The sequence below is a fragment of the Simochromis diagramma genome, unplaced genomic scaffold (assembly GCF_900408965.1).
Source record: "Simochromis diagramma unplaced genomic scaffold, fSimDia1.1 OVJJ01000703.1, whole genome shotgun sequence".
NCBI lineage: Eukaryota > Metazoa > Chordata > Actinopteri > Cichliformes > Cichlidae > Simochromis > Simochromis diagramma.
The window spans coordinates 589454-599436 of record NW_024386914.1 but is presented as its reverse complement, the minus strand read 5'-3'; the positions used below and the strand labels follow the sequence as shown (position 1 = coordinate 599436).

Genomic DNA, 9983 nt, shown 5'->3' with positions numbered 1-9983 from the left:
TATTGATACATTTAATTAATTATTTATGTATTTCACATTTTAATTAATTATTGACACATTTAATTAATTATTTAATGATATATTTATTTATTTCATTTTGGCAGTCCTGGCGCCTGGCTCTCATCATGAAATAATTTTATCTGTCAGCCTCACCCATCAAACCCAGGGGGTGGGGTTAACGCTGCCCATGCAGCTTCTCTAACATTTGATTGGTTGATTCCTTCCTTTTAAATAGAGACATTCACTTAATTTCAATATTTTCCTTTTCTTTATAGTTTGAGAAGATCATATTTTTATAACTCTTTTTGAACAGTTTTATGTTTGGACATTGCTTTAATTCCATATTCAGACTGCTCCACAGTTTCACTCCATAAACAGAAACACGCACCTTCATTGTTTTGAAGTTACAAAAACCCCTTAAATTATAACTTCCTTCTTTCAAAAACAACAACAACAACCCTGCATTGTGGATGATTTGAAGTGCTTTTTTTTGAAGAGTAAAAAGTGAATGTAATGTGGTTTTATAGTTATTGCCCCAGACCTCTGCACAATAGCTTAAGTATGGTGAAACCAGTGAACAGTAGAGAATATGAAGTGATGTTCTGTCGAATACCTGTTTTGCCTTGTTTAGTGTTGCAATGCTTCGTGATACTTTGGAATGAATATATCTTACGTGAGCTCTCCAGTTAAGTTTTTCATCTATTATTACCCCCAGAAATTTATTTTCACTGACTCTTTCAATATCGGCACCATTTATTTGAATCTTAGCATTTGTATTTAAACTACTATTTCCAAATAACATAAGTTTAGATTTATTCAAATTTAATGATCATTTGTTTTTATCAAGCCAGAACTTCACTTTACTTATTTCATTAGTCATATCCTCCAATAAATTCTGCAGATCATCACCAGAGCAAAAAATGTTTGTATCGTCAGCAAAGAGAACCATTTTTAATACTTTGGACACTTTACAGATGTCGTTAATGTACAAGTTGAAGAATTTTGGACCCAAAACTGACCCTTGGGGTACACCACAAGCAATGTCCATACATAAGGAGCAACCACCATTTATTTTCACAAACTGCTTCCTCCTGACAAAAATAACTCCGGACCCAATCTAAAACTACCCCTCTGACACCATAACGTTCCAGTTTTCTTATTAACATATCATGATCTATAGTGTCAAATGCCTTTGTCAAGTCTATGAATAACCCAGCCACATATTGCTTTTTGTCTATGGAATTTGTGATGTATTCTATTGAATCTAATAGTGCCGATGATGTTGATCTGCTTGATCTGAATCCGTACTGACTCTCGGTGAGTAGTTTATGTTTATCTATAAATTTTTCCAGTCTGTTTTTAAACTGTTTTTCAAGAATTTTTGAGAATTGAGGTAGTAAAGAGACAGGCCTGTAGATTGTGAAATGGTGTTTGTTCCCAGATTTGTATAGAGGTATAACTTTTGCTATTTTCATTCTGTCTGGAAATCGACCAGTTTGAAATGATAAATTACAGATGTATGTAAATGGTTTTATTATAGCCTCAATGACTCTTTTAACCACTATCATATCAATATCATTACAATCCAAAGATTTCTGATTTTTACATTTTTTGACAATTTCAAAAACTTCATTTTCATCAACGGCTGTGAGAAACATAGAATATGGATTTCTGTCAATCAGTGTATCGGGTTTTTCCTGTGCTTTCCCAGGATCAGTGATTGTTCTTGCTAAATTTGGTCCAGCAGTTACAAAGAATTCATTGAGACTATTTGCCACAACATCCATATTGTATTCTTCATGGTCATTACAAATGAAATACTTGGGATAGTTCTTTTGTCCAGTCCCACGTTTTATAACACTGTTCAGGATTTCCCATAATCTTTTATTATTATTTCTATTTATATCTAATTGCTTCATATAGTATTCCTTTTTACTAAATCTAAGTATATTAGTTAACCTATTATTACATCTTTTGTATCTGATTTCAGCATCTTTAGTTCTCGTTCTTAAGAACTCTCTGTATAGAGCATTTTTCTTTATACATGCATTTTGCAGACCTTTTGTTATCCATGGACAGTCCATATGTTTCTGTTTCCTACTACATAGCTTTATTGGACAGTTGGTATTGTACAGTAATGTAAATATTCTAAGTTCAAAGTCTGTTCCTTTTTCCATATTGATCCAAGTTTCTGATAAGGCAATGACATGTGAAAACTGGTTAAGATATTCTTTGATATGATTAAAATTAGCATAGAGACTTCTACAGTTAAAGTGGATAATTGATAATTTATTCTCAGTTTTAATCCTCTGATTGTAGTCTTTATTTGTATAGTAGCAGCAATTGTTATTGTTAGATGAGAAGAAGTTGTTGGTTGGATCTATTTCATATTCCAAGTCCTGTGTATTGTGATCCATATAGTTAAATGTTTTCAGTTCCAATTGATCATATTCTGCAACTGTCTGACTGATGCAGCTGTTTCGTCCAGGTGTATTTGAGTTCTTGATTGATTGATTGATTGATTGATTGATTGATTGATTGATTGATTGGAAAAACAGTCCCCAACCCCCCGGGCCACAGACTGGTACCTGCTTTGTTCGTATTGGTGTAATCCATGTTTTGTCACTGATGCACAGGAGAAAGCCAAAGACTTGTAAAAATGTAATGCAAAGAACATAAAAAAAATACAGTTGTTAAAATTATTGAAATATTTGACAGCTGTAACATGCATACGTAATAACTTTTTACAGAATCTGTAAACCTGAAAACAATTTTTATGTAAATTCCATCAAACATTGGACACCACCACCACTGTCATCATCATCATGTCACAGAGTAAATATTAAGCATAGAAGTAGTTACACATATTACATGTAGGCCGAAATGTGACTGACATTAATGTTAGGACTGGTGTCCAGGAAAAAAAGATGGTTACATTATTTTTGAAACATTACTGCCAATGGGAACAGTGGCATTTTTAAATCTTTAATCAAAGTACCCGGAGAGCACAGGAATCAAACTCACAACCTTCTTGCTGGGAGGCAACAGTACTAACCAGTGGAGCACTGTGCTTTTACTTTTTAAAATTTAGTTGAGATGAAACTCTTTCCTGTCTATGTAAATTACATATTTTGGTAGAATTGTTTTTGTTGTTGTTGTTGTTGTTTTTTTTTTTTTTTTTACTTATAAGTGATCCTCTTAGTGCGGTACCTTTCTGTAAGTGCTTTCTAGTTCGTTTTGTTTGTTTTGGGGGCGGCGTGTTTTATAACTAAAGTTTGAAGAGGAAAAAACAGCGGTTTGTTTACTTCCTATTCGAACGGGAACCGCCCACAGACTTCCTGAACGATTTCCGCGTGATTAGTTTAGTTTTTTATTGGGAAAAAAGAACGACATCAATCAGCTATTTAAACGAACCATGTTTACTTTAATGTAATTTCGGAACCTTAAAAATCTAAACGAATAAACAAATGTCGGTTAATGTATCTGGCAGCAGTCTCGGCTCCTCCGCTGGTCCGGAAAACTCCAGAAAGTTCTGGAGCCGGTAAAGAAGCTTCACCGGAACCGGCGCGCTCATTCAGAGTAGTTTCCACCGTGGTCGAGTTGGCGGTACCTGGCTGAGAGCTCGTGAGTAACTGACGGAAAACCTTTAAAAGATAAACGTTCGCCGGCTGCTCTGTTTTTACTGACACATTGAACGTGACCGTCGCTGTTTACTTACCGTTAATAATCTGTAAAGCGCTAACGTTTTAACTGGTTCACGGTACGAGCTGGTACAGCAACGTCACATCATTTTCTGCCGTAGTTTAAAACGACGGTAAACAAACGGATATTTGAGTAAATCTCTACTGTGCAACGTAAACTAACTGGACTCCGTGACTTTAATCCTGCGTCTATTCCCTCCTCATTCTTTGCTGTTTTAGGTTAAGCGCAAATGGCTGTTCTAACGTTTTCGTGGCCCTGCTGGATTCTGATGCTCGTTGTCGTCGCCACCGCGTCCACTTTCGCCGGTGAGATTTCGCCTCGGCGCCGAACCGAACCGTGTTTTGTTATTCATAACATCACTGAACACTCCAAAACAAATCACCCCCGCTGACCGTGAAAACGTCATTTTGTGTGATTAAGTATTCGAAGCCTTTTATTGGTTAAAAAATGTTCCAAAATCTTAAAGTTGTGGCGACGTCAGGTCATCGTAGATGGCGCGTTGGTCGGAGGTTTGGGAGCCGTTGAGTGGGAGAGTCGCGAGTTTAAACATGAAGACAGTTCCCTGCGGTGCTTACTTGTCAAACATTGAGCCACAAACAACGTTCCTGTCAAAAGGGAGAAGCTGCTATCAATTTTCTGCTAAAAACTTTAATAGACGTACAAAAAACGCCTTTCAAGAGTGCCAATATATAACATTTCTTTAATTTTGTTCAGATGTTTTTATAGGGTAAAAAAGACGCAGGCACAAATATGCTTGCAAACAGGGCTGCCTCCAGACATTTTCTTAGCCATATGGGGGCTCGCCCTGAGGCGACTATTGTAGTGATTTGGCGATATATAAATGAAATTGAACTGAATAAGAAAACCAGATAAGATTTTGAAATCCATAATAAAATCCTCTCTCTTGTGCTCCGTCTGCCATCGCTGTAACAAAACAAAAAACAAAACTGATCCATTGGAGTGAATAGAGATGACGCGACTGATGCGTTGTAGTGTATCAAATCCCCCCCCCCACGGCCGAAAAAGTAGGAGGGCCGCCTCTTCAAGGTCACACTGGATGCTGCTGATGGATACTCGCAGAATTCCAGTAAACTAGGCGCCACATGAGTTCTACTGATATGTCCAAATATCAAACTGCAAGATTTACTTGGGGAGTTTACACTCCACTGATTAAAAAGGCATTTTTGAAATGTTTTTGGGAAATACATCACTTGAACCTATGCAACTCTGCAAAAGAGGAGCTCTGAGGAAAATGAGAAGAAGAAAAATATTTTCATTTTGAAGGGTTTTTTTGTTTTCTTTGGGTTTGTCAACCAAAAAAAAAAAACCAAACAAAAAAACTGGTGCTCCAGAGCGGAAGGAGAGCAGACAGGAGGATGAGTACACCCCCCTGGACTTGGGATTTGGGCATTGAAGCCAATGGTGGGTGTGAAACATGAAGGTGTCATGGGTGAGTAGTAGTTTTTTGTAAAACAATGACATATTGTTAGCACTTATGCACTTATACTGTTACTTGTGTGTGATCTGCTGGCTCACTGAAAATGATTGTTGAATGAGGAGTTGTATAGATGAGTGTGGCAAGGCTTAATCTATTTTGTGTGTGTGGTAACCCGGATGAAGATGACGGTGTGAGTTTATACCCTTAACTCAAATTAATGTGTCCAGACAGAGAGAGCCAAGAATAACTTGCTGCATTATTAACCAGAAATGTGCTTACAGATGTTATAAGTGTATTTATGATGCACTTTTAAATAAAAACTAAACATACTGTATATATGATATATTATAATTAAAACATTGTTCATTAAGCTATAGTTTAACTTAGTGTCACCTGTAGAAAATTACCTGTTTTTGCCATGTTTTCTTTTAGAATCTTTCCTCATTGAATGAAAAAATTGCATCCCACAGTCTGACACCCTGAACATCTTACAAGCTCGATGCAGGATCTATGTGTTTATATCTCAAGTGGGTGTCGAGTTGACGTTTGTGTACAAAAGTTGTTTATTAAAATGAAACTAGGGCTGCCACAATTATTCGACTAGTCACGATTACGTTGACTATCAAAATCGTCGACGACTAATTTAATAGTCATTTGCAGCTTTGTAAGATCCCAAAAGACGCGGGAATAAGTAGGATTTAAGAGTGTAATAGCGGACTGAAACAGAAGATGGCAGCACTGCATGTACAAGGATGCCAGCTGCCATTAAACCTCGAAGAAGAAGAAGCAGTGTCCAGTATCCTAGCTGTGTCCAAATACAGGAACCACATCCTCCTGAGGCCGCATTACATCAATGCGACACGACGAAGGCTGTCCAATTTCGAAGACTCCGACAAATGCGGCCCAGAAATGGGTCCTTCATTTCTCCGGATTTGAAGGATGGGTCGGGTGTATCGTTCGTGGCCCAACCTATCCCAGAATTCATAGCGCAGCCCAGCCTATTCCAGTTTCGAACAATGGCGGCAGCTACTTAGTTTTAATATTACTCTTTCTGGGTCACAAAACAAACTTTTAACATATTTTCAGGCGAGAATGTAGCTGTGTAAAGTTCAAATATCTGCTCGGTTTTTAAAGACATCACATATTTGCAAAAGCACTCTGATGTTTTCGGAGACATATTTTACCCACCAGCTCGATAGCTAGCCGGGGTGTTGTGGTCAGAGTGCAGTAGATAATGTCTGACAGCAGTTTGAAGAGGAAATGGATTCTGTTCTGTTCTTCACTCATCACCTACCTGACAGCTGACACCTCACACCTGTTTCTCACCTGCAGTTCAAACAGCTGAACACAGAGGATGGAGGGAAGGGATTCATGTAATGTAAACTCTCTTCTCTGTTTCCTTTTTCAGTCCAGACAAAGACAGCTGAATCTGGAAAGGACGTCACTCTGCCATGTCAAGCTCCACACAACAACTTGATAGGTGTAAAGTGGCGCAAAGCTGACCTGGGGGAAGAATATGTCTATTTGAACCGCAGAGGGCAACCTCAGCCACAAGGGCAACATCAATCGTTTAAGAACTGGGTGGATCTGCAGGACAGACAGATGAAATATGGAGACCTGTCTTTGACCCTTAAGAATGTGACGAGGAGTAACACTGGAACATACGAGTGTCTTGTCTTCGAGGACGAAACAGTCTCGTGGAAATCACTTAGCAACATCAGCCTGACTGTTGTTGATCCAGGTGAGTGAGTAGAGTTGAGTGTGTGTGTGATCAGAGGTGAAGCTGCTTCCTGGTTGTTGATGTTTGTTTCTAAAGATGTTGATGAGACTTTGTAGAAAGCAGCTGGTCTGAGTGATGTGATCAGAGTGCAGTAGATAATGTCTGACAGCAGTTTGAAGAGGAAATGGATTCTGTTCTGTTCTTCACTCATCACCTACCTGACAGCTGACACCTCACACCTGTTTCTCACCTGCAGGTCAGCCAGGAGGAGACACAGAGGATGGAGGGAAGGAGGATCAATCTGTCGGACTCAAAGTTGGACTGACAGTTTGTACTTTGTTGCTCTTTGCAGTCATTGCTGGGATAATTTATAAATTCGTTACATGCAAGGAGAAGAATTCTCATGACCTTCCTGCTGATCAAGACGTTTGTCTGAAGCAAACCATTTTTTCTTTTAACTCCGTGTAACGGAAAGAGACGGAGACGGATTATTTTATTTTTTCATGAATACATGAACTGCACTCTGGGTTTGGACCCCTGAACATCAGACAAACCAGAGTTTCCCACAGCGTCATCCTGTCATTAAGATGATGACCACAGCAGCAGGATGGACACATCTCCGAGTTCCTGTAACTTCAACTTTTAGTGTGGATAAAACACATGATCAACAGGTCGTGGCGAGAGCTTCACTTTCCTGGTACAATTATAAACTGTACAAATGAAGGACTTGGACACGGTGACACCAACCTTTGGCTAGACTCCACATTTTAAAGCCTCCATGTGTGGGTTGATAAGTTTATCTCCAGCATCCAGGTGGATGTTAAAAAAATCACCCCTGTAGAGTTTGTATAAAGTAAGAAACTGTCAACAGAGAATGAACCTGTTTTTATACCTGTGCAAAGGTGGACATTTGAACATGTATTTATTTATGGAGACATCTAATCATGAAATCTGTTGTGCAGTATTTAGGATGCTAAAAACATGCTAATATATGGAATTTGTTTTTTTAATGAAATTATTTGTTTTTACATGTTGTCTAATTGTGTTAATGATTGAAGTAAATATTTGTTTTTTTCTGATGTATTTGTCTTTTTTTTTTTTTAAAATGTCAGAGTCTGTGTGATGCTATATAGCCATAAGAGTGACCATTTAATGTGAACTCTGCTGGTTCAGTCTCTCACAGCAGACAGGCTTTAATTTTGAGGATGGATGAAGGAGAAACGGTAGAGGAGGAGAAGGAGGCAGGTTTTCTTTGAATCCTCCTGTCAAGTCAGACTTTCTAATGTCCTATATCGTACAATTGATATCGGATCTCTAATCTACACAAGTGTGGGTGTTTACAGACACTGAAGTCTGTTAGGTAAGAGTTCATTATTTTTGTAATAAAATATACTAATCTGAATGAGGACAGAGGCAGCGATCATTGGATTTATCAGCTAAAAATTGTTTCTGTGACTCTATTACAGGATGTTACTGTTGTTCATGAGGGTTTACCTCATCCTGAACCCTGTACAATCACCATATGTATTTTTTATATATTTATTTAATTGTTCTAGTCTAATCAGGGAACAAAGAAAATAATCATTCTAACTGACACATGAAAACTTTATGACATTCTTACTCAAAAAGTCCATTTTGGCTTTGTCCATAATCCAGAGTTATTGTTGATAACTTGAAAATGTAAGCTAGGTAGGCACTGATTGCATGGATAAACGTCTTTTTGAATTTCTGGCTTTGTTGTTGTACTTGTGAGCACCAAGAATCCTTATATCAGAGCTCCATTGATGATGGTTTAATTAAAATGATTGTGGAACAGATAACCCAACCTGCTCTTTCTATCTAAAGGGCCAGAGTTGCAGCACCTGAAGACCATTACCCTCTAGTACTCCTCTTACCAAACTTTAAAACTTAATTCTCTCAATAGGGGATGTGCAAATATCAAGGGTGGAGAGCTATTGGAATGTGTCCTGTACATTAGATGGAAGAGTTCTACTGAGACATATCCACAGGTAGAAAGGATTTTCCGTGTCGTTCATTCGTACATTATCAGTAATCTCAGTCTCTCACTGAACTCCTGTGACTGGCCAGCATGTCATTGAGTGGGTGGGAGGTATTGTCCACTATTGTCCTTACCTTGGACAACATCCACCTCTCTGTCTCTACGTTAAGAGAGTCCAGCTCCTGACAACTTTTTGGCCTTGTGGGTCAGTTTATTGAGTTTCTTTTCATCTGCAAATCTCAACCTGCTGCCCCAGCATGCAACAGCAAAGAGGATGCCACTGGCCACAACAGATTCATAAAATCCTGGGCACTGTCCGACAGATGTTAAAAGAGCCCAGCTGCTTCGGAGAATAAAGCCGACTCTCGCTCTTCCCGTGGAGTGCAGTGGTGTTTTTAACCCATTTTTATTGATGTGAGTAAAGAAAACATAAAACGGAATGCAAAGTTTATTTTGACTGTTATATGTTAACCTAATTTTTTATTTTTAAGAGTGTGGCCATGATAAAAAAAATATCCAACGCTGGTTTATTTTTCACAACCTTTTCACAGCTAAAAAAGGGGTTGGTTGACCTTGGATGACCTCTAGAAACTTATATTAGTATCTTTAAAATGATAGAGGCACAAACAAAAACTTTTGCAGCACAAACGTTTGACATTAATTTTGTTTGATGTGAAGAAGGTGGGGGGCCAACTTACACAACGTTATCAGGAAACGTCTGAAGATGGCAGGTCTCTGTGCAGTGGCTGAAGTCTGTGGTGTAGACTGAAGAGGGAAGAGGACGGTCCCTTGTAGTACCCCTGTTTTGCTGATCGCCTTGTTAGACACAAAATGTTGAAGATGCACATATTGTGATCTTTCTGTCAGTAATCAACAATCCAGGACACGAGAGAGGCATCTAGATGTGTAGGTGGATGTCCTCAACTCCAAGGCAGTGCTGGTAAGCGAACTGAGGGGATCCCAGTTTGGCCTCACTATCCGGTCTTTAAATCTGATGTCATTAGCCGTGTCTGGGCCCAAACTCTGCTGCAGGTCCCAAAGTCAAACGAGAAATGCGGCATCACTGAGAGTTGAAAAACTCTAATTTCAACTCTTTAAATAATGTCTAAATTATTTAATCTATA

At 38.5% G+C, this 9983-nt stretch overlaps 1 protein-coding gene across 7 annotated transcripts; it reads left to right on the top strand.

Annotated features, from left to right (window-relative positions):
• The first annotated feature begins 3334 nt into the window (after positions 1–3334).
• On the top strand, positions 3335–9700 carry LOC120736340. 7 transcript variants are annotated; one of them, XM_040036386.1, is made up of 4 exons: positions 3335–3624; positions 3921–4007; positions 6549–6877; positions 7110–8680. In XM_040036386.1, the coding sequence occupies exons 2-4, from the start codon at positions 3932–3934 to the stop codon at positions 7326–7328; spliced, it is 624 nt and encodes a 207-aa protein (XP_039892320.1). In that variant the 5' UTR covers positions 3335–3624; positions 3921–3931; the 3' UTR covers positions 7329–8680. The 7 variants fall into 7 exon arrangements, 4 of the variants coding, with proteins under 4 accessions (XP_039892320.1, XP_039892319.1, XP_039892323.1 ...); XM_040036385.1 differs by having other exon boundaries at positions 3335–3814; XM_040036389.1 differs by having other exon boundaries at positions 3335–4007; positions 6549–6881; positions 7117–8680.
• Positions 9701–9983: the final 283 nt, after the last annotated feature.

Excerpts from the sequence above, each read along its gene's own strand:
- LOC120736340 (XM_040036386.1), top strand. The coding sequence starts at position 3,932 with ATGGCTGTTCTAACGTTTTCGTGGCCCTGCTGGATTCTGATGCTCGTT. Across the intron at positions 4,008-6,548 it reads CACCGCGTCCACTTTCGCCG|TCCAGACAAAGACAGCTGAA; the intron begins GTGAGATTTCGC and ends TTCCTTTTTCAG. Across the intron at positions 6,878-7,109 it reads TCAGCCTGACTGTTGTTGAT|CCTGCAGGTCAGCCAGGAGG; the intron begins CCAGGTGAGTGA and ends ACCTGTTTCTCA.